General features: G+C 32.8%; 5 protein-coding genes across 10 annotated transcripts in view; 2 read left to right on the forward strand and 3 right to left on the reverse strand.

The window, feature by feature from the left end:
- Positions 1 to 2,327, reverse strand: part of nmo (serine/threonine-protein kinase nemo) — an 80,917-nt gene extending 78,590 nt beyond the window's left edge. Inside the window, exon 1 of one of the 2 annotated variants that reach the window (XM_066296431.1) lies at positions 2,187 to 2,327. The gene's annotated coding sequence lies outside the window, so the exon portion shown is untranslated. The remainder of the gene's footprint in view (positions 1 to 2,186) is intronic. The other variant, XM_066296432.1, reaches the window with a different exon arrangement.
- Positions 2,328 to 2,604: 277 nt separating this feature from the next.
- Positions 2,605 to 4,468, forward strand: LOC136346897 (uncharacterized). Its single transcript, XM_066296439.1, has 6 exons — positions 2,605 to 2,811; positions 2,877 to 3,192; positions 3,243 to 3,429; positions 3,479 to 3,765; positions 3,819 to 3,978; positions 4,027 to 4,468. The coding sequence occupies exons 1-6, from the start codon at positions 2,754 to 2,756 to the stop codon at positions 4,330 to 4,332; spliced, it is 1,314 nt and encodes a 437-aa protein (XP_066152536.1). The 5' UTR covers positions 2,605 to 2,753; the 3' UTR covers positions 4,333 to 4,468.
- On the reverse strand, positions 4,407 to 8,874 carry fidipidine (coiled-coil domain-containing protein 93). 2 transcript variants are annotated; one of them, XM_066296421.1, is made up of 14 exons: positions 8,720 to 8,874; positions 8,423 to 8,639; positions 8,154 to 8,362; positions 7,553 to 7,664; positions 7,296 to 7,456; positions 6,954 to 7,146; positions 6,802 to 6,846; positions 6,637 to 6,720; positions 6,365 to 6,582; positions 6,198 to 6,311; positions 5,939 to 6,147; positions 5,754 to 5,874; positions 5,548 to 5,692; positions 4,407 to 5,488 (listed from the first exon to the last, which is right to left on the reverse strand). In XM_066296421.1, exons 2-14 carry the CDS (start codon positions 8,510 to 8,512, stop codon positions 5,384 to 5,386), a joined length of 1,806 nt encoding a protein of 601 aa, XP_066152518.1. In that variant the 5' UTR covers positions 8,513 to 8,639; positions 8,720 to 8,874; the 3' UTR covers positions 4,407 to 5,383. The 2 variants fall into 2 exon arrangements, with proteins under 2 accessions (XP_066152518.1, XP_066152519.1); XM_066296422.1 differs by lacking the exon at positions 6,802 to 6,846.
- A 293-nt stretch (positions 8,875 to 9,167) lies between these two features.
- Positions 9,168 to 11,930, reverse strand: LOC136346892 (fidgetin-like protein 1). 4 transcript variants are annotated; one of them, XM_066296425.1, is made up of 6 exons: positions 11,450 to 11,928; positions 11,066 to 11,203; positions 10,368 to 11,003; positions 9,903 to 10,314; positions 9,624 to 9,851; positions 9,168 to 9,572 (listed from the first exon to the last, which is right to left on the reverse strand). In XM_066296425.1, exons 2-6 carry the CDS (start codon positions 11,200 to 11,202, stop codon positions 9,261 to 9,263), a joined length of 1,725 nt encoding a protein of 574 aa, XP_066152522.1. In that variant the 5' UTR covers position 11,203; positions 11,450 to 11,928; the 3' UTR covers positions 9,168 to 9,260. The 4 variants fall into 4 exon arrangements, with proteins under 4 accessions (XP_066152522.1, XP_066152521.1, XP_066152520.1 ...); XM_066296424.1 differs by having other exon boundaries at positions 11,368 to 11,928; XM_066296423.1 differs by having other exon boundaries at positions 11,066 to 11,247; positions 11,368 to 11,928.
- A 74-nt stretch (positions 11,931 to 12,004) lies between these two features.
- LOC136346888 (ubiquitin-protein ligase E3B) lies at positions 12,005 to 21,731 on the forward strand. The gene is made up of 15 exons (XM_066296418.1): positions 12,005 to 12,397; positions 12,472 to 12,677; positions 12,738 to 13,009; positions 13,874 to 14,062; positions 14,117 to 14,308; positions 14,370 to 14,559; positions 14,614 to 14,859; positions 14,915 to 15,086; positions 17,962 to 18,080; positions 18,186 to 18,504; positions 18,806 to 19,151; positions 19,201 to 19,418; positions 19,643 to 19,937; positions 20,399 to 20,510; positions 20,670 to 21,731. Exons 1-15 carry the CDS (start codon positions 12,237 to 12,239, stop codon positions 20,840 to 20,842), a joined length of 3,210 nt encoding a protein of 1,069 aa, XP_066152515.1. The 5' UTR covers positions 12,005 to 12,236; the 3' UTR covers positions 20,843 to 21,731.
- Positions 21,732 to 22,495: the final 764 nt, after the last annotated feature.

Genomic DNA, 22,495 nt, shown 5'->3' on the forward strand with positions numbered 1-22,495 from the left:
AATATGGACAAATCCTAAAATCTTACCATATCCACCCGTAACAGGTTCTCCGACAGTGTAAGCGTCCATTTGTTAGGCTCGATATTGGACGAGAGATTATCTTTCTGACCATGTAGACACCTTTATTGGGAAATTCTAGGAAGATTTATTTGTTACATGGACATTACGGTACACTTCATCTACCTGCGCTCTGAGATTTGTTTATTTTACAGTGTTTCGTTCAAAAATCTAATAGGTAGTCATGGTTAGGCGTGTCCGTCACCAGAAGAAATTTATCAGAATTATATATGTACAGAAATTCCTGTAGACCACATTTTTCCAGTTGAAAGATCATGCCTCTTTTATTGTGTTTAAGTACATGTCGAAGCAGTGTACACACATTGTGCCATTCGGCAGCGAGACGTTTACTCATATAAGTGGGCAATTGATTTAAGATGTCCTAGATATTTTGGATTTATCTAAAAGGGCCCATGAATTATCAACCAAATTACGCAACATCTGTTGTTGCACAAGAATTCATTAGTGTATGGTAGTATTTGATACATTACGCAATCGATTCCTTGCTTTAAAAAATGTCTTTGAATATTTTATGCAACAAGTAAGTGGCCCAACATATTATGACAGTTACCATGCGGGATTCCACGACACAGGGAATAAATGCTAACTCTGAATTATTTTATTATAAATAGAATAGCGATGATGTATGCGGTGTTATTGTGGTCGAAGACAGTACGTAGTAGTTACTTTAAGATAGTTTTTGTAAAATTTGTGAAATAATTTTTTTTTAAAAACGTCTCCCGTCGTTGTGAAAATATGTGGTTTGAATAAATGAAATAAATGAAATTTGTGGTTTGAGTTGCCAATTGTCGCAACGCATCAGACATTTCGGTATTCCTTATTAAATGAATGTATGCAGCAAAAGCGATAAGGTTTTATTTGAATTGGCATATTTCCGGTTAAAATGTGAATCAACGAGATAGGAATATGTATTGAGTGAGCAATTTGTAGGCCGATTATTACCAGTTTACAAACTGCTCCAATAAAGGTTGAAAAGGTTAGCATGCCATATGGGGTAGGTATTATAAGGTTCACCTAAACTCGAAAAAAAAATGAAAAAAAATCGGGACGTAAGAAACAAATAGTGTTGACAACGTCGGTACTTAAGGTGAATCAGTGTGCCATGCAAAAAATAGTTTTGTTAAAGAATATCTTGGGTCTCGATAATGCACCATTTAAAATCAATCTAATTGTCACCAATTATCTGAACCTGCAATGATCCTGTAATATTAGGGATTGCGGAGAAGTACCGTAAAAAGCTTAATGTTTCCGCATCAGAATTACGATGTGGCAAGCAAACCGTATAAACCATGTTTAGGCATTAATTTTATTTGCCAAGATTTCATGTCACTTTAAATATTTGCTTTTCAGGTTCCATTTGGTGTGCAACATTATAAATGGCTGAAATAAACACATATTTGATTTTAAACCGATAATAGTTTATATCTTTGACTACAAAAACTTTTATTTTAAAGGTGTCTTGAGACAAATCACATAACTTTTAATATTTTTAATTGCTCTTCATGAGCACATGATAAAAAATGAGGCAAAATATCCGAAATCAAATATCTTCAATCATCAGACATTTTTCATTTTACATTCCATGAAAAAAAAATCGAATTCATACACCAATTCCTGTAGACTCAAAATTCAGTGATCCTGGCTGTCAGTCGAAGTAGAAATATGAGAGAAAACAGAAAAATTTACTCACAGAGCAGAAAGGGTAATCGAAAGTTTAAAATGGGAATTTAACTAATGAAAGATCTATAATTTTGTTTTGATTTAGCTAGGTTTACATGGCATAAAAATACTTTAAATTTAACTTGACAGTAAAGCATCAACAACTAGAAAATAAATCTTTTAAGAAGAACGATTTTACTAAATCGTCAACAACTTCTATGAATCTGTATAAGAAATACGAGACTTTGAGCCATCAAAAATGAGATTCATACTCGCTTCCAGAATCTGAGTAATACTATTTCTACGTATATTAGCTTGCTGTTAAAGTAAACAGCACATTAACAGCTTGGCTAATTCTTAATGAATAAACTATACTTACCTTAGTCCAACCAAATTAATCACTCTTTCTGAAACTGTAATTTTCTTGTACTATTCTTAATCATACGTACCGTTTTTAGTATCTACCTGCTGATATATGTACATATACTGCATAGCACACATTATCACTATCTTACACTTCTCACGAACGGCAAAATTTCCACAAAAATATACTTTTTTTCAATTATTGTCATAGCATTCACGATAATGTTTTTTTATGTGTTTCAAATGAAACTGTATCGCCGTCTGTCCTTAACCGATCAAATATCAAATTTAGCGTCAATCTGAGAAAACCGACGGCACTATACCGCTTAAAGGATGACTGCATTAAATGGCGAATTTTGCAAGTCGTGAATTTTCTAAACTAATCATCACTAAACCCCCAAACACACTATCTTTCCCCATTGCGAATGAATGATATTATCTCTAGTCTTCTTCAAGCCTTTTTAATAATCTCTTGCTCTACTATCAGTAGCACCCAGTAGATACATCAGCGCAAATAAGTAAACGTCAACAAAATGAGATAATTGGTCGTGATGACTGGGTACTCGACATAATCTTTGACCCGAAAGACTGTTCAACAGATAAGCGAAAGAATTAGAACTCGTAAAAGTTAGTGGGCAAACGTGGCGCGCAACATGAGGGGCCTAAAGTGTATTTTGTTCCTCTCTTTCCTCACGTGCATACTCAGCACAGGTAGTACTTTTTTTTAATTATATTCCATTATATTTTAAATATTGATATATTTCAATAATTTAAAGAACCACAATCAACTTCCTTGTCCAGCGACGTCGCCCTTGAACACGAGAAAAAGCTCAGCGAATATGTCCTAACGATTTTAGAACACTACAAGCAACAAAATCCTGTGGGAATCCCTGGAGCTCCCATCCCTGATCCCTTGCAGATTCCTCCAATGAATCATTCATTTTCAGTTGGCCGAATGAATTTTAGGGACATGAAACTCTATGGCTTGAAAAAATTTCAAATAGAGTATATTTCTGCCAATATTGCAAAAATGAAAGTTGAAGCGGCACTGCTTATTGATAAGATGGACATTATTGGGAATTATACTTTAAAGTTTGTTATATGTATTCTAAAGAAAATTGAGCTAATGAAACTTAATCTAGGACGTGGTTTTCATCGGCCCAAGGGGCCTTTACCGTGAAACTCACCAAAGTAAATATCAAAGCTGAAGCAAACCTTGAAGTGCAAAAAAACGGTTCCCTGGAAGCTCAGGATATTGCCATGGATATTACCTTCAGAGACATGGCCATGGATTTCCAAGGTTTAGGTTTCTTTGCATCTATGTTCCAGGTAAGACAAAGCAATGTATGCTTTATCCCACATGAGGTTTCGTTCTAAGGGCATCATCAACTCGGTGGGAACTTTTGTCTTCGACTCAATCAAGCCCTTCATCCTTAGCGAGGCAAACACCCGTATAAGGAACGATATTAACAAACAAGTCTCCAAATTCCCCCAAAAGTTCCCCAATTCCATTTCACCATTTGACCAACTTGTGACGGAAGTAAGAAGAAAAGTTCAATTTATGGGCTATGATCCTTATAAAATAGCGGATTATAACAGTAGCGCTGGAATATTTGATGTGTACCTCAGTCACACTTGGCTGTATGGAGGTTCAAGTTTTCACAGGTAATAGATATTTAAGTAAAAAAAGTGTGTTAAATAAAAAAAAATTATTATAGAACTAAAGATATTATATTTGAAATGAAAGATAATATCTTGCGTACGTTATTGGAAGTTGGCACCCAAAGACTTATGGGAACCACCCACTGGGAAATATCTTTAGTGTCAGGAATTCTGTCAAAACTCGGAACTGCAACTTTTAGCGTTGAATATATTCAAGTAAGTTTCGTGACTCATTTAAAAAAAAATAAATAGGATTTCTAATAGGTTCAATTAAATGCCAGTCAAAGTATGGACATTAGAAAAAGACCAGTTCTGGACGATATTCAGATTGAATTGGGAAATATACAAGTACGTTTTGATGGCTTAGGAACCGTGGATTATCTAATTGAGTTAGGTATTAACGTGGTGCCCAATTTGCTTCGCTATCAAATCATGGATGCGATCGAAAAGCCCATTAAGACTCGGATACAAGAGGAGCTGAACAAGGTGAACGTGGAGGAGATGATTAAGAATAATATTGATAAGTTGGATAGTGCTGAAGGTTTGTCTGAGCTCAATAATTTCTTATAAGTGCGTACTAGAAATGATTAGATTCTTAATACACCCACTTATTCTTTAAGGGATTAGTAAATAAACTACTATCATTATTAGAAAAAATATGTCATATTTATAACAGTTATTAAATAATTACTTGTATTAAAACCTACCCAAATGTTTTATTCTTTAGGCCTTATTTCTAGATGGATTTAGGAGTATATTTGCTAACATTAGTAATTAAAAATCTAAAGAACTCTTACAGTACGGACGAATTTGGGGTATGTATTTCAGGTTATTGATTATTTAATGCACTATTTAGGTTTGAAAACTTATCCTCCCTTACGACAAACCTATTAATATATTATTATGATTTCAATAGGTACTTTTATGAAGTATAGTATAGATATTTTTTAAGCTAAAAGTTCTTTGTCAGCATTTCGTTTACTTTAGCTTAATCTTCTCTGAGGCTATTACAGGTTTTTGACGATTTGCTTTCTTTATATCATAATGAAGGTTAAGCAGAATGAAATGAAATGTTAGTAAAAAGTTTGCGTTCAATTTGTTTGCAGTATCATTGGTTATTGTTGCAGACACCTGTGAGGTATAGGTTTAAAGTGTATTTCAAATTATGCATAATATATTAAAATGTAAAATTATACTTCTTATAAGTACTAAAAACGATTTCAATAATATGGATACAACATTCGATGCTCGCAAAAAGTTCAACTTCATATTTCAATTCCGTTGAAAAATCAAAATTAGTAATTTCATTTGTTACTTTTATTCTCATGGTTGTCAGTCATTTTTATAATGACAAAAACTTTTAAATACTTAATGCATTTTGGAAACAAATTATTAGTTTTCAAGGCATTCATAGTTTAATTATTGAATATGCTATAATTCCTCAATTGCTGCATACACACTTAATAATTTGTAGAGATATTTGGGCACTCTGACTCAAAATTCACCGCCTTACCTGTTTCTTAATTAACAGCCTTATTTGTTATAAGCAACTATCACAATTTGGAGTGTTCTCAATATTCGAAAATTTGTTTAAAATGGATCCTACGATCTCATCGATATGTCAGGCATCATTCCCTTTACGAGCTAAAAGAGTTTCGTAGTTTCTGCATTCCAAACTTAGTTGCTTTACTGCGCTCGCGTAGGCACGCTGCAGCTCAAGTAAACTCTGAAAATGGTTAAATTTAATAAAAAATTAGAAGATCTTTAACTTGAAATATTACTGACCTGAAAATTCGCAGCCATAACGTCTCGTTTTCTTTTTTCTTCAGATACTTGTTTTTCAATTTTATGGCGATTTTGCTTAAGGCCTTCCACAATATTATGTAACTGCTTTAGGAAATCTTCTTTACCACTAAAAGATTCCATGGCGCTAGAAAGTTATTAATATAACATATTACTAACTAACTGAAGTACTCTAATTCAATATTTACGTAGGATAATTTTCAGCCACTGAATTAAGCAAGGATAACTCTTTTTGCATATATCGTTTGTTGTCTTCAAGTGTATTATACAAGGTGTAATATTGTTTAGTTTCTTTATGTTTTGCAGCAACTGAAATAAAAATAAAATGTATTAAAATTATAAGGAAATATTTATTGCAATAATCCCATTTTACCTTGATTATACAACTCTAAAAACCGTCTCTGGTACTGTGCCATTTCAGCCCTATTAGGAATGTCGTCTAGTTGTCTTTGGAGCTTTGCAACAATTTGATTTTTCTTTGCTAGTTCCAATCTAATTGAAGCAAGTTTTTCAGTAAATGCTTCGATTTGTTCAAGCTGTTCTGGGGTCAACTCCACTGGTGACAACATCTCTTTAAATTCCCTACAAAATAAAATAAAGATGTGGAGATTAACGCTGGATTAATTCCTTACCCAATTTCCTTTTGGAGCTTTGCCAATTCCTTCCTACAATTCTCCTTAAAAGCTGCTTCTTTAGCTTTCAAACTATCATTTAAAATGACCAGTTCTTCAATCTCTTTCACTGTACTAAAATACAAAAACACAATAAATACAATAATTATTAGAAATGCACTAAATACCTATGATTTTTAATATCTTCCTGCTCAAACTCTCTCAGAGTTTCATCAATCACACTCTGTTTAATCTTTACATCTGCTAACAATTTAGTTTCTGTTTCAATTTGTTCTTGCACATGCTGCTGCTTTTCACTCAATCTTGCAATGCTATCATTCAAAAATAGATACTGTCTTTCTAAAAGCGCGAGTTGTTGGTCTTCTATTGATTGAGCTCCTCCATCCTAAAATATGATCCAATATGTATTTAATAATTATTCAAAATAATTAAGTGGTACCTTGAGTTCGGACTGTAACGTTTTATAGTGTTTTACAAGAATTTGTTTGTCCTGATCTGTTAGTTTGATGTCTTGCAGAACTTCCTAAAATTTTTATAAAGACGATAAATGACTTCTTAAAGGAAAGATGTTTTATCACATAAAACAAATAATAAATAAACTTACCTCCTTTGTGGCTGTCAAATTAGCCAAAAGACGCTCAATGTTCTTCTAAAATACATACACAAAGCTATAAAAATAAAATAAACAGCCAAAAGGTTCATGCAAAGAAAATAAAAATTCATGAAAACATCAATGCGATAAAATTGTATATTTACTTGATCTGACATCTTGACATCTTCTTCTTCAGTACTATTAGAAGGTTGTTCAATTTGTTCGCTATTTTCTCTAGTTGGCGGCCCCGATTTTGATGTTTGATCTCCTCGAAAACCATATTCCAATAGAGTTATTTGTACTCTTGATAGTATATCTGGAGGCGGAACGTTCTTCCTTTTGTAGTACCTATGAGGCCTGAAAAAAATATTATATAGTGAAGAAATAGACAAAAAAAACATTCAAAATAATGTGATATAACTAAAAATAATCAAAGGGGAGAACAATGGATATTAAATTATTGAAATTGAGGTAAATAACATAAAGTTTTGATAAATATAGCTTACCTATAATGTTCCTTAACAACATTAATGTTCTTAGCTATTCCTTGTTGTTTATCCTCATCTTCGTTTTTAGTAGGGAATTCTTTCTCATACTGATACAAGGCATAAGACTGAACAAAGGCAGCCTTTTCTTGCCTTGCTTCCATTGAGGACTTGACAAGCCACTTTAAATAAATATAAGATGACAATAATCATAACAGAGTTGGAAGATATCTTGAAAATAACTAACTTAAATAAAACCTTTCAAAATCAATACTTACTTGTATGACTGGAAATATATGAATAAAATCGAGACCTTGAATTTGATGGGGTTCAATAGAATGTGGACATTTTATTTTTGGAAGGACTGCAACTATTTTTTCAGATAATGCTCTGCAACAAAAAGGAATACTGTTACGGTGATGTCAATTGAACACAGAGATTAAATTTTGCCATTAATGATATTGGATTTATCTAATTTTTTTTTCTATTCATTTACCAATAAATTGCTAACTATGTAAGGGCAATATGCACTAGAAGATTTTAATGAAAGTTAATGAAAAAAGGTCTTTGTTATACATATTACAAAAAATGCTAACAGAACAAAAGTCAAAAGAGGAAGCTAGGGGATATATCAAACATGTAATGTTTGTTAAAAGAAAATGTAACCATAAGGATGATTGTATATTTATGTTAGTACCACTCAAGTCTTAACACGTAGACAGGTCGCTGATTGATGTTACCATGGCGGCAGTGTCTGTAAGTGACTGGGTGCAAGACTGAAAAGTGGAGATAAGAATGGAGAGTGGTGGTGTAGTGTCTGGTGGCGGGAATGAAAGTGTAAAAAAAGGAGGATGGATGGTGAATGATGCTTCTGCTTACATTTGTTGGCCTATAGTAGAATTTTCCTGAAACAGTAAATCCACATCCACATCCACATCTAACAATTCAATGCACCAAGTCATTCCACCCACGACTTTATCAAATGGACTAAGCCCTTTAATTCTGGCTCGGAAATACCCAGCAGCTACCAGCAAATCTATAATTTCTTGAAGTTTCAATGACTGTTCTTCATCCTCTCGAATATCAATCTAAATTTGAAAAAATAAACTTTGAGCATAGATAAATTGAACTGTACCATATTACAGTACTTTCGTTTCAAGACCATCTCCCTCTTGGCGTTTATCGGCTAAAGAAGCTTTCTGGAATTTCTGCAGTAATTCTTGATTTACATAAGCCATTTTAAAGAAAGTTTTGGAACTTCACATGAAAATGCTTATACTGGCTCTACTATAATGTTTATATGAATTTGTATTTGTAGATTATGGGCAATAAATATAAAAATTTATCTTTATCAACCAGACCAACCTGAAAGGTAAAAATAACCAATTTTTTTAACCAATATTTTCAACTTTAAGACTTAATAACTACTAATGTTTTGAACTTACAACTTTCAAGCGATCCAATATTACTCGATGACCGATTTACGTTTTCGAGTTAACCAGATCAATCGCTAACTATTTGAATTACACTTTCAAGTTTCCGAAAAACTGGTCAAAATTGTTTTACAAATCAATGTGGTGGGGGTATATTTCAACCATGAATTTTACTTACCTTTTGACAGCAACCAACTTATGGCGTTTTCGGTTTACTGCACTTAATTCGATCTACGATTACACCGTAAATAACTCGTGACGTCAGAACATACATTAATATTTAATTTGTTACAAGTTTATTAGAACTTTTCGATTGTTTAGTGTCATCTATTATCGATACCAACATATTTTTGTTTTACACCTGTAGTTTATATTTTTAGACTCTGCAAGAGGTTTTAAAAATCATGCCTCCGTTTGGGCCAAACACACTGAACTGAAGGAACAATTAAAACACAAGATAAATATTTTATTATGTATATTACTGTATTTTAACACGAATTGAGAAATATAAGTATATTTTTGAAAACGTTCACAAACTTGTTTTCCTTAATTTTCACATACCAGATCCATAAGTCTCATCCCACTTCAAGTATTGTATTAAATCGCTCTGAGCGACGCTAGGTCGTACCCTCTTTAGAGCCTTTTTAAAATCGGTCATTTTCAGAGACCGTACTTCAGAAGCCTGAATGTTCTCTATATTTTTAAAATCGATGGATCTGATAGGCTCTAAAGCAGCCTCGGAACATAGATTTTTAATATCTGCGCCTGAATATCCCTCAGCGAGATTGGCAATTTCATTAAACTGTTGTTCTATTAATGAATGCTTTTCACTGGAGATCAGTTTTTTCAATAATTCAACTCGGGCCTGAAGGTGAAAAATCTTACACAGAAGTGTAAATTATGTTGAGTTTAGTACCTCATATTCTGGCAAAGGAATGTACAATCTTTTCACAAATCTACGTCTAGCTGCTTCATCTAACTCCTGTGGTCGATTTGTGGCACCTATAATAAGCAGCTTTTCCTCACTGTCTGTAGCAGCCCCATCCAACTGAACTAAGAATTCTGTCTTAATTCGACGTGAACTCTCATGCTCCTGATCGCTTCTTTGGGTCAAGAGAGAATCCACTTCGTCAATAAAAATAACCTTTAGGAAGAAAAAATAAAAGAAACACACCAAGAAGCCAGAATCCCTTACTGCAGGCTGATGGGCTCTTGCAACTTGAAACAATGCTCTAACCATTTTCTCTCCATCACCTATCCACTTTGATGTCAGTGAGGAAGCGCTGATGCTGAAAAATGTGGACTTACTTTGAGAGGCCACACATTTTCCTATCAAAGTTTTCCCAGTTCCTGGGGGGCCAAACAGTAAAATGCCCTTGGGAGGTCTTCGTAAACCGGTAAAAATGTCCGGTCTTAATAGGGGCCATATGACAGATTCTTGAATTGAGGACTTTGCAAATTCTAATCCGGCGATATCGTCCCAAGAGATATTTGGACCTTTATCTACTATTTCTGCCATTATCAATTCTACCATTTTAGGTTCAATGTTCTTAAGCCTTTCATCAGTTACATGGACTGATGACTGTTCTTTAATATTTTCCTCACTACTATTGTTGGATAGTTTCAATTGCAACACAATTAGAAGATCTCATATACCTACCTTTCTTTTCTTGACAGTAAGGGGGAAACAAATTTGCTTCTAGCAACTCGTTTTCCTTTCTTTCTATTTTCACTCTCGCTCTCACTGTGAGGTTTCATTTGTTCATTACCACCAAACCTTAAGGGGGCAGAATTCTCCAACTCTTCTCTTGCCGTAGAAAACCAAGGAAGATTTGGCTTTGTATGATTTTTATTTGGAATAGAATAATTAAAAGCTTCAGAAGGCGCATTACTACTTGAACTAATCCCTTGTAGCTTGTCCAAATTTTCGAATCTATTTTCCAAGTTAATATTATTTCTGCCCAAAAATTTTTTATTAGACAGTTTTTCTATTGGAGTTATGGTTTCTTTTTTCTCCTCCCAAATATCTGCAAACTGTGTAAGTTCAGCAGGACTTATATTATGAGATTTTTCACAATATAAAGCTTTTCCATCCGAACAAGGCAAGTTTGTTAAGTAGGCAGTTAAGTTTATTTTCTGCATATTATCAGGGATTTTGAACTGTCTATTGTTAGTAATATCTGGATGATGCTTAAATAATAATGTATTGTAAATGTTTTTTCCATTGTTATAAATAGTTTTGGTGTAATTTTGCAGACTCAAAGAAAGTTGATCACAGGTACTTGAATTGTCTAAACTAAAAATGATATTATATAGGTTAAAATATAGCTGTTCCAATTGTTTTCAGGTTTGTCATACATTTTACCAACTTCTTGGTGAATTAACGCAATACATTTCCTTTGGATGTCAGCACTACTATATATATCATCGGGTTTGCTCTGAGCAAGTATGGAACGATAAATAAATGGATTGAAAGTCTCTAAAGTTTTATTCATTCTGGGTGATTGATAGCAGAGAGTTTCTTATAGATATTTTAAGGACTATAAAAGATGAAAAATCAGATCTTTTTGTTTTATTATATCAATTTTACTATTTGGATACTTGCTTCCGTTAGAAAAACACTACCTAAATATTTCTAGAAAAAGTAATAAATTACTTACTTTAGATTTACTCGAAACAGAGAGCCCAAATGGTCAATGCTCTTTTTTATATCTCTAAATTAAGATTGTTTATTATACATACATGTATATCACTTATTTGAAAGGAAACACAGACACCAATTTTAATTGAAGTAGGTTTAACTATTAACTTTGCACTGATGTTTTTAACATTAATGTTTGATTTCTTTTTCAATTAATATTAAAAATTTCATGTAAAAAATAAAAGCACAAATTTCTAACGTTTTTAGTATTGTTATTTGGAAATTCGTTCTAATTTAAATGAAGGAATGACGCACTATGGCTTATCGATATCGAAATCCTAGGTCGAGATTCTGATGTTTCTCACAGCCGGTGTACAGCAGTTAGAATAATCGAAATATATATGGCATTCGATTTGCTTTTTTATTGCTGAATTGTATTTAAAATTGTCTGCGGTAGTTTGTAGAATTAAATACGTGTTTCTCTTCTTACAGATAAAGTACTGTTGAAAAAAAAACGAAATCACGGAGGTTTTAAGTAATGTTCAAATAACTGAATCGTAAAATGTCAGCTTCTATAATCACCTATACTCAGATATCACTCGTATTTAACAGTCTCACCAAATGAACTAACTGACAGCTGATTTCTGTCATTACGAGCTGTCATTTATTCCATCATCCAAATAAAAAACAACAAATTTTAATTATTTTGATGACCAATTTTAGTTTTCTATCCAGTTTAACAATTTAACATTGAAAAACCGAATGTTCAATAAATGATCACATGTAAACAGAAATCTGTGAGCTACTACACATTAGAAAAGAAGAAGATTCATGTCTTAAACAAGTAGAAAGACCTCCTTTTAGGAAGGGGATTCAAAAGAAAAAATAATGTTTCATAAAGCAGAAAACGCAAAAGGATGTTTTTTAGAGCAAACGAAAGCAGCAAGAGAAGAGAGAGCCCTAGAGAAACGAAGAGAGGAGGCTATTATTACCATTCAGGCAAATGTTAGGGGATGGTTGGCCAGAGTCAAATTTACAACACAAATTCTGTAAGTGTACATAATAAAAATAATTTCTAATAAGCATTTACTATACCTTGTTGAATTCCTCATGTACATTTTAGGCAAGACTTTGATAATCAAGTGCCTGATTTATCAGAAAAACACACAAAACATGACTTCAAGCATGCATTAGATGTTTATCAACAAGGTTTGCGACTACTCCTTATATGGCAGAAAGACAGAGATTGTGAAAGATTTGCCAAATTTTGCCGGTATATTGTAGCATCACTAGACTGTGATTCTCCAAAGTTTAGTTATGTTGGTGTAGGCAAGTGCTCCAATTGCTAATTTTACGATAATTGATTAATTTCCATTTAATCTCATAAAGCTTTAAACAAGGAGCATGTGATAGAATGGATCTCTCATATGAATAATGTATTGTGGAAATGCTGTGAATATTTAAACAGTCTGAAACCAGAGCTTGCTAGTGACATGAAGTTGATTATATTGTTTTTACATGTATTGGTTTCACTTACCAGTACAAATACATGGGTAGTGTTGAAGAATAAAAATATGGAAGTATTAAGGAGTGGGATGAGTCAGTTATGTGCCAATTTGATGGGACAGTTGTTCCATAAAGGGTTTTATTTGGTCTTGAAGGTAAGCAGAAGTGGGGTTCAATTTGAATGTAAAGTTTATTTCAAGATGTGATTTGGTTTTTATGAGAAAAGGTTATGGAGGTAAGATAGATCAAATAATATTGGGTTATTTATGTTGAAGATTATGCAGGATCTTAGTATAGTTGGAGTTAATTGAGTAACTACTTGTGGCAATTCCCATTTAACATACATAACATATATAGAGCGTTTCCTAAGCATATTGACAACCTTAAGAAAATGTTCCATGGGTTGAAATAACAAAAAAACATTCTGTAAATATATTTCTGTAGTTCTTTCATCTCTGAAGTATAGGATGAGGAAAATTTTTTAAAATCACACATTTGGGTAATGAGAATGTTGTGTTGTAATGACTATGTTTTTTTTTGTATTGTTCTATCTACATGGAGAACAACAACATTGTTCTTATTAACTTTCCAACAAGTTATGTTCTTGGGTGTATTCTGCACATGCTTAGTAATCATAAATAAGATTTGGTGCTATGTATTATACAGTCTATCCCAGATAAATAAAGAATAATTCTAGATAAAGATGAAGAGTATGAAGATTTTGGAAAGGATAATAGATACAAAATCGCGTAAATTAAGAAAAAGTTGAGCAACTTTTTCCTAATTTAGACGATTTTCTGTTTTTCCATTTTAGTGATCCCAATGCTGTTCATCCTTATGTGGAACAGACTATATGAAACGCATCGATGAGATTGCTTTACCCCATTAAAAATGCATTGTAATTACTGTTTTTGAAAAACAAACAATTCAGAGTAATCAAGTTTTTCAGTTAAAGTAATAATTCAATTGCTAAACTAAGTTAGATTTAATTATTTATTTTTTATGTATTTTTTTTCTAGAATTTGCTCTTGAAAGGATTGGGAAGAATAAAAATCGCTCTCAAATCCGTTTCCATTTCCGCAATTTTAACGTTGGCCTTACGGCCTTTGGTGTCAGCAAACTTTTCAGACAAATTTATGACAATATTTTTAATCAACATTCTTTCTGTTCCGGGACTAATTTACCATCTCCAAACTCTCTCACCTGAGGTAATTCGCATTATTCTCTAATGTAAGTATTGTGGTAACATCAAGTTTCTTCAGACCATATCTATCTTGCAACAACATAAACTCTTTACCAGAAGTTTTGAATTATTATCTAGTCAGCAATCCATGCGAATAGTTTTTAACACATTGGAAGGCAGCTACGCTCTGTGTTTACTAGCGAATTTGATTCAAATGGGTTACATTGCGAGAAAGCTGGCATTAAAAGATCTATGTTTTCCAACTTTTACTGTAAGTTCTTTTGCGTGAAAACAAAATTTATCACAGCAAATATAAAATTTTTATACTTTAGGTAGTCGTCACAGGTCTACTAGAAAGCTGCCAGAATTACGTCGTCAGTAAACAATCTGCCTTAACCCATTGGCATCCAGTGCTAGGCTGGTTTGCCCAACCTATGGATCCAGGTTTACATGCTGCCATACCGCATATCAAAGTACAATTACATTTGTTGTGGAACGTGGAAGTTATGCAAATACTTTTAGGTTGATAGAATTTGATTTTTTTTTGTTATTACTGCAAAGTTAATTATGTTTAAGGCAATTTCTTATCAGAACTAGTTCAGGGAGTTGAGCCTCCGCAGCGACTAAGTCCCACACAATCTTCGACATTTAGTGGAGGCAACTTCCTTAAAAAAATGTTGGAAAACCGGGGCCCCAAAACCTTAACACAAAAAAACTATCGATCTCTTGGCAGTCCCGAAGTTCATCGAGTTGTTTTAATTTGTTCTTTGTATTATACAGCATTGCATACCCTGACACAATTGCAGTTAGATATTCTGACAGGTATAGATTTTAGTAAATCTTCAGTGTTGATATAAATGAACGAGATTTTTGACAGGTTTATGTTACCAAAATACAATATTGTACGATTTGTGGTTGTTTTTATGTTCGCTTGGACCACATTGCGGATTAAAGACTTTTTTGGACCACTTGGCTTTCAACACAAAATGTTCAGCTCCGGAGTTTCAAATGTTGCAGTTATTTGCAGATTGTATGACGCATTATATCACGTAAGTAATTGTTTTGATGGGAATGGGTGGGGATATGAAAAAAGAGTCTGAAAATTTTGATTTTTTACAGTAATGTACCTATAGGTATTTGTTTCAAAGGTATTTAAACTAACTTATTATTCGACAACATTTATTTAGAAAGCAGTTCATGGCTTATATTAGGATTCCTATTGAAATATCATAATTTCTTATTTACACCTATGTTTCTCGTAGGTTTACTGCGTCTTATCCATTTCTCAGTTAATTGATTTAAAACAGTTGTGATTTTTTCATTGAATAGTGATTATTTCGGCGCGTCTAACCCGTCTAAGAGGTGGCTTTTGCCTATAAAATGATACTAATTAAAGAAAAAATGCTGCTAAAAATTGATTTGTGGACTACAATTCTAGTTTTTAAGAAAATTTTTCGAAAGCGACATTGGCTTTCAACCAAAATCATTAGATGTTAATTTCATCTCTTTTAAGCAGTGAAAATTGATGATATGAGACAAACCTCCAGTTATTTTTAACGATTTTTCAGGGTGTTCCAGAAATAAATGCCATAATTTGAATCAATAACACAATTCGTAAAAAGCAACATTTTTTTCAAGTACATTTTTTGTGTAAAAGGTATGTATGGTTTTCCAGTTCAAATCATTCAAACATTATTACAATTCCATTACCCGCCTATAATATCTAAAATTGTTTATCTTATTTCGGATCTTTAGCATAGATACCTAACACATTTTTTGTCTGCTTTCTGATGAACATGTCTTTTTTTGCGAATAATCAATAAACGTGTACAGCTAAATAGGAGGAATTATTAGGGTTTTACGTTATTTACTGTTAAAATAATTTAAACTTTTGACTTACCCAAAAAAAATGTTACATTAAGTGTTGAAAATTCTTCCATTATTATTGGAAATTTAGTTGGAGTATATTTAGTGGAAATTGGGATTAACAAAACAAGAACGTACTAACCGACTTTACTTATAAACGGCAGAAGTATTACTGCAGTACGAGCATTGTGAAAGATTACAAGAAATATTTCTCTTTTTATATACACGTGAATCATCTTGGTGCGTACACAATATGAGTCAACCATGCCAAAATTATTATTTATCTATTACTATTTAGATTCTAGTTTTGTACATAGATTTGTAATTTAACAAATCCGTCAATTTCATTTTCCACATTTATAAAACGATTAGGCCGTTGTCTGCTGCGATCTTGATATGCACCTGCAAAAGTTCCACTATTTCGAAGCCCTTGAATAATACGAACAAATGTGCACCTATTGGGTGTAGGACGATTTGGGAAACGATGTGCATAAATCCCACAACCCCGATTAGAATTTCTACGGGTTTCTCCATAAGATAACACCGTATTAGTGTATTCATTATTTGTAAAACGCGGCATTTCATACGAAAATTTCTCAATACTTTCAAACAATAACAAAATAACAAAAACGACACGTATCAATTGTAAACAATACAAGCCTTGCGGTGCATAGAGTTTGACTCACGGTTAGTAAAAAAATACGATAAGGAAACATCAACAAAATATCCAGTGTGTATTTGGATTTTTTTTTAACCCATAGGCGGTGCCATAGAGTGGTTTTAATAAATAAAAATATTGGAAGTAAATGTGACTTAAAAAAAAAACTTATTCGACAAAAGTTGTTACCATCGATGAATTCTGTTACTTGTTGAAATTATGGCAGATATTTCTCGGACACCTTTTATTATAATTTTCTGACCTCAATTTAACTATTTCCATACGATTTAGTATGAATCAAGAAATGAGGTGTCATAATCTCCGTTTGTATTCAAGAATTATATAATTTTTTTCTGACATTTTCTAATTCCTATTTCATTATTTTTATTCAATTTTTAAAGGTTGACTGTTGATTTCTAGAGAAAAGGAAGGACAGAGATGTTATACAGTCAAGAAGTATTGAGTGATTTTAGAGCGTTTACTGCACATATGTTCAGCTCATTCTATAATAATATTATAGAAACGCAGCAAAGTAGAGGCAAGCGGTGACGCCCAACATTTTGTTGAGGTTTGTCTGGATTTGAGAATATTGAATGTAAAGATTTATGTTGAGAACTTAATTCTTTTAATCAGTGTCAAATTTATTCTACAATTGTGAAGTAACATTTGGTTCAGGTCTTTCTCTATATTAGTTCCTTGAATTTGATGTTTTTGATGTAAAATTTATTTATTTAACAATATGAAGTTAATTCAATAATCGTAGAGAAGCAGTAAAGTAGAGGATAGGTGGTGACACACAACATTTTGTTCAGGTTTTTCTCGATTTTAGAGCGTTGAATGTAGATATTTTTGTGGCAGAATTTGTTTCTTTGTCAGTTCGTTCTACAATTGTAGAGTAGCACTAAGATACCAACGGATTGTTAACGTTCAATTTTGGGCTGATTTTTTTTTCCTTTAGAGCGTGCTTGTTTGCGAAATCCTTTTCGTAATCAGTGTTAAGTTTATATTATAATTGAAGAAAAAAGGCATACTAGTGGTAGGTGTAGAAACCTAATATTTCGTTTGAGGAGTTTCTCTATTTTAAACTAATGAATGTAACAATTTTATTCTTAAGTTCCTTCAATAATTAATGGAATTTTTTTTTGTAATTGTATATTTTATGAAATACTTGTTGAGTTTTCTGGTTATTCTTGTGAAAATTGCCAATAGGTTTAATTGATTCTTCTAAAGAATTCAAATATCACTAAATTCAATTTTTAACAGCAAGAAACTCTTCAGCGATGTGGCAAAGTTATTGTAAAATCTCAAAAGATAAGGTTTTCTAGCGTGGAATGCAGAGATTTCTGTGTAAGAATAATTTTATGAAATTTCCCGTGGCTATATAATATTTTAATGTTTAGGTTGCTCGATGACATTGAGATGTACGAGAAACAGAAACCATTTCGACTGGCTGACTTTGTAGCAATGTCTAGTTTTTTGAACGTGTTTTTGTATAAAGCTGTAACTGGAAATTTATTCGGTAAGTTCAAATACTTACCCACATAAAAATATATGTATGTTCTTTTTAATGTAATGATACTTAATATCGAAAATACTTTTAAACACCAACAAAAAACTATTCTAGATATAAAATCCATTCAAACCAACTCACTATTTCAATCCCTACACACTCTCTTGGTGGTGCTTTACAAACGAGATTGTTGGCGAAATTACTCACACCCGGGGCATTGGCTGATAAAGGAAATCAAAGTTTCTTCATTTCTGGTGGATTTGGAAAAGGGTAGGAGAGCACCTCAGTTACTGTTGCAAACGATGCCACATATCATACCTCACGAGGACCGAGTGAGGCTGTTTAGGAAATATATTGGCAATGAGAAAACTGTCCTTGGATTGACAGAATCTGCGTGCGCTTCACCTCAGTCTACATTGATAACAGTTCATAGGTAAAATTAGAGTTTCCTAAGAAAGTGGTGCCATGATATAGCACCCTCCACAAGGTAGTCATTATCCATGCATTTACATTCATGTAGCTTTTTAGATAGCAATAAGCAAGATCCTCATTGGTGTTGGAAAATATTATTAACGCCATATTACGATACTACTTTGCTCAAATAATTAAGAGGATTTTATTTGGTTGTAGTTTTGTTCGCATAGAGGGTCAATATTTACAATAATAATTTGCTCAATTGTAAAATTTTCAGTAGGTGATTATATTTTGTTCATTGTAATGTTTCGATTCAATAGAAACCGAATAGTCGAAGACGGATACCGACAACTCTCCACTCTCTCTTCACAAGCACTCAAAGGAGTAATCAGAGTTCGATTTATCAACGAATATGGATTGGACGAAGCTGGCATTGACCAAGACGGTGTTTTCAAGGAGTTCCTTGAAGAAAGCGTTAAAAAAGTATTCGACCCTGCTCTTAACTTGTTTAAAGCTACCAGTGAAGAGAGATTATACCCTTCTCCAACTTCCAATCTTCAAGACAACCACTTACAACTCTTTGAATTCACGGGAAAGATTCTGGGAAAAGCCGTTTATGAGGGGATTGTTGTAGATGTTCCATTTGCCTCATTTTTTCTGAGCCAGGTTAGAAACTCTAGACATGTTTTACTATTTGAATTAAAGAAAAATTTAGGTTTTAGGTCAAACATCGCAAGCGATGTATAGCTCGGTCGACGAATTACCATCACTCGATGCAGATCTGTATAGAAGTCTGAGCTATGTGAAACATTACGAAGATGATGTTTCGGAGTTGAATTTGACTTTTAGTGTTGATGAAGATCATATGGGAAAAGTGATTACTCATGAACTGGTGCCGGGGGGAAAAGCAGTTCCAGTTACTAAGGAAAACATGTAAATTATACATATACATATATATATAAAACAAAAATGCGCGTAAATTATCTTATATTACATTCATGTATATTGTCCTAAAGTGATGGATAATTTTCAATGCATCATTTATACAAAATTAGTTTTCATAGAAATTACATGATATCTCTCCTATAAACACTTACAAATTATTTTTCTGTGATTTCTTCAAGAATTTTCTTTAATTTGCATATTATATTTTCTAGCATAAATTACATTTACCTCATGGCACATTTTCGCATGCATGTCCAAATCAAAGAACAAACAGCCGCCTTCATCAAAGGTTTTCGCTCCATTGTTAACCCAGACTGGCTAAGCCTCTTTTCTACTCCGGAATTACAACGTCTCATATCTGGAGATAACATACCTTTGGACTTGAAAGATTTGCGAAAAAATTGCCAGTATTATGGAGGATTTCACGATTCCCACAGGGTAATCGGATGGTTATGGGATATCTTAGAGAAGGATTTCAATGATGAGGAGCGTGGAATGTTTCTTAAAGTGAGCATTGAATGTTACTAATGGTTAAGGGCTATTTACAAAACTTAGATTAAGTTAAGGTAGGCTGGTGGATGATAAAAAATCCGTTATAAAATATTAGAGAACAAAGTAACACTCACAACCAGGCGGGCCTAAAAGTATTAAGTTTTGTATTTCTATAACCAAGTGTATGTGGCGGATGTGTAATAGGAAAATATTTTATCAAATACATCTTAGCTTAACTATAAGGCCGGATTGTGTAGCTAAAGTTTTAACCCGACCTGAAGATTACGATCGAAACCACGTATATCCCATTGATTATTTATCACAATCGTGAGGTTGTTATTCAGGCGGAGTTTAAACTGAACGTATACAATTGGACCTGAGAGGAAATGGCCCTAAGTGTTTCTTATCCCGTGGGAATCGATTTAATGATAATTATAAGTATAAGACACCTTTAGTGGTTTTTGGATGTGTTTTAGTTTGTTACAAGTTGCTCTAAACCACCATTGTTGGGATTCGCCCATTTGGAACCGCCGTTTTCTATAAGATGCGTAGAGGTTGGCGATGATGAAGATACGGGTGATACAATAGGTATGAATATTTTTTTATGGAGAGATTGAGGAACTTTAGGAAACGGGGATATAATTCTCAATAATTTTTTTTTCAATTCTTTGCCTTCTCTGACTGTTAATTTGGTGAAAAGGAATCAAAATAAGATGAGTTTTTAGCTCCTTTTAAATTTAATTTCAGGTAGCGTTTTTCGAGGTTTCTTCACCATAAGAAAAAAGGATCCTCAAAATCGTCTTCCAACCTCCTCGACCTGTTTTAATCTGCTGAAGTTGCCAAATTACCAAAAAAAGAATACTCTTCGAGAAAAGCTTATGTATGCGGTGCATTGCAATACCGGTTTCGAATTATCTTAAAATTATGTGATATTCGAGGTCCAAGCAAAAGGCTGGTTTATTTTGACGAATATTTATGGTAATAAATAAATAGTAGTAGAGTAAATAATATAGGAAATTAATATTTTGCTTTATGTTACTGAATTAAATTTTAAAAGAAAGGAATAATTTTGATCTAAATTTATCTTTCTTAAAAAAAGTTAAAAAGTCTCTATATGTTACGTGGTTTTGCTAGACTGCGGGAAAATCAGTATAAAATCTTATCTCAATAGTTCGAGACTGAGTAGATTACGCATCAATCCTGTTTTTTTCGGCCAATTTTGAAAGTTTTCTAACTGTAATTTTGGTTACTCCAACTTTACTTTGCGTCCTTTGGGAGTTCGTCCACACTGTTTTCGGTCAAATTTTGCCTTTTTTTTTAAGTATAAACGGTGTTAAATGGAATCATGTATCAAATTATTTTCTTTTATTGAAAAAACTTTTATGTGTGCATTGCGGGGCTGACGTTGAACTTATCGATTCACTGACTGTTGAATTTATTAAATGCGCATTTTATAGCTGTTTAATTCGAAAAGAATTTGCGCGAGACGCTTCAAATAATTTCTTTAACATTAAAGCTCTAGTGTGAGCACAAAGAGGTAAAAATTCGCTAACTTCAATACAACACTATTTTAAGTAAAGCTGCATTAAAAATTTCGTTTCAAAGAGTGTTTGCTTGGACCTAAGAAATTGTGTTAAATTCAAGTATTATTATTTTTTTATATAAATGTGGAATTGATAATGGCCATATCAGCTTATTATCTCTTATATCCCTAAGGAAACTACCAATCCGTTATTTACGATTTTATGTCAGTGCAATTTTTAGAAGTGATACCAAACTTTAGTTTAGGAATAAAAACAAGAAGCTTTATTTTGTTCCATTTTCGTGATTTTGTAGCTTTTCCTGTTGATTATTTTTGTATATTAAAGGGTGATCATTAAAAAAAAATTCTAAGCAGATGTTGAAATATCAAAGGGATATCTTGAATAAATTCATGTGTTATTAGTTGCCAGTCAGTTTATGGTGAATAGTAAATGGCTTCATCGACGACTTATGTTTACGATTCATTACTTACTGCGAAATTTTTTAAATTATCACCCGTTATTATTTGTAGTGTAAATTTCGTAAATAAATGTTTTACACTTTCACACAAGTTGTTTTAGGCTCGACATATTGAACCTTCATATTTTTTCATAGTTCATTTCAATGGAAGGTTCAAAAACAAAATCCAAAGCCCTATACGTCTCTGAACAAGCTTTAAACCCAAAAAAAATTACATAAATAGAATTAACATTTTAGGTATCGAGTCAAATCTTAATTTTCGTTTATTTTACAACATATTTATACGTTGTCCTGGAATTGAAGGAATTGATCGAATTAGACCAAAGACGCTATTTTTATGATTCGGGGCATTTCTACGGAATCTGATGGTTTAGGAGCGCCTAAAGAGCAAGTTTGCTGTTTTGGATCATTTAAGGTAGTCTACTTGAATTTTGTTGAAAAAAATTAATATTAGTTCCTGGGAAAAATTTAATATTATTTCGATGAGGAAATTTCTATTGGAAGCAGAGGTGTATACAGTTATGTTCTGAAATACAAAACCAAAAATTTTATATCTTCAAAGCTGTACAACT

Source organism: Euwallacea fornicatus, chromosome 25, assembly GCF_040115645.1.
Source record: "Euwallacea fornicatus isolate EFF26 chromosome 25, ASM4011564v1, whole genome shotgun sequence".
Lineage (NCBI taxonomy): Eukaryota > Metazoa > Arthropoda > Insecta > Coleoptera > Curculionidae > Euwallacea > Euwallacea fornicatus.

Coding starts and splice junctions, on each gene's coding strand:
- LOC136346897 (XM_066296439.1), top strand. CDS start 2,754: ATGAGGGGCCTAAAGTGTATTTTGTTCCTCTCTTTCCTCACGTGCATA. Junction 3,766..3,818: donor GGAGGTTCAAGTTTTCACAG/GTAATAGATATT, acceptor AAATTATTATAG/AACTAAAGATATTATATTTG. Junction 3,979..4,026: donor TTAGCGTTGAATATATTCAA/GTAAGTTTCGTG, acceptor GATTTCTAATAG/GTTCAATTAAATGCCAGTCA.
- fidipidine (XM_066296421.1), bottom strand. CDS start 8,512: ATGGCTTATGTAAATCAAGAATTACTGCAGAAATTCCAGAAAGCTTCT. Junction 7,457..7,552: donor ATATATTTCCAGTCATACAA/GTAAGTATTGAT, acceptor ATTTATTTAAAG/TGGCTTGTCAAGTCCTCAAT. Junction 6,312..6,364: donor GAAGATATTAAAAATCATAG/GTATTTAGTGCA, acceptor TTTGTATTTTAG/TACAGTGAAAGAGATTGAAG.
- LOC136346892 (XM_066296425.1), bottom strand. CDS start 11,202: ATGAATAAAACTTTAGAGACTTTCAATCCATTTATTTATCGTTCCATA. Junction 11,004..11,065: donor CACCAAGAAGTTGGTAAAAT/GTATGACAAACC, acceptor TATCATTTTTAG/TTTAGACAATTCAAGTACCT. Junction 10,315..10,367: donor TTACTGTCAAGAAAAGAAAG/GTAGGTATATGA, acceptor ATCCAACAATAG/TAGTGAGGAAAATATTAAAG.
- LOC136346888 (XM_066296418.1), top strand. CDS start 12,237: ATGTTTCATAAAGCAGAAAACGCAAAAGGATGTTTTTTAGAGCAAACG. Junction 12,398..12,471: donor AAATTTACAACACAAATTCT/GTAAGTGTACAT, acceptor TGTACATTTTAG/GCAAGACTTTGATAATCAAG. Junction 13,010..13,873: donor GGTTTTATTTGGTCTTGAAG/GTAAGCAGAAGT, acceptor TTTTTTTTCTAG/AATTTGCTCTTGAAAGGATT.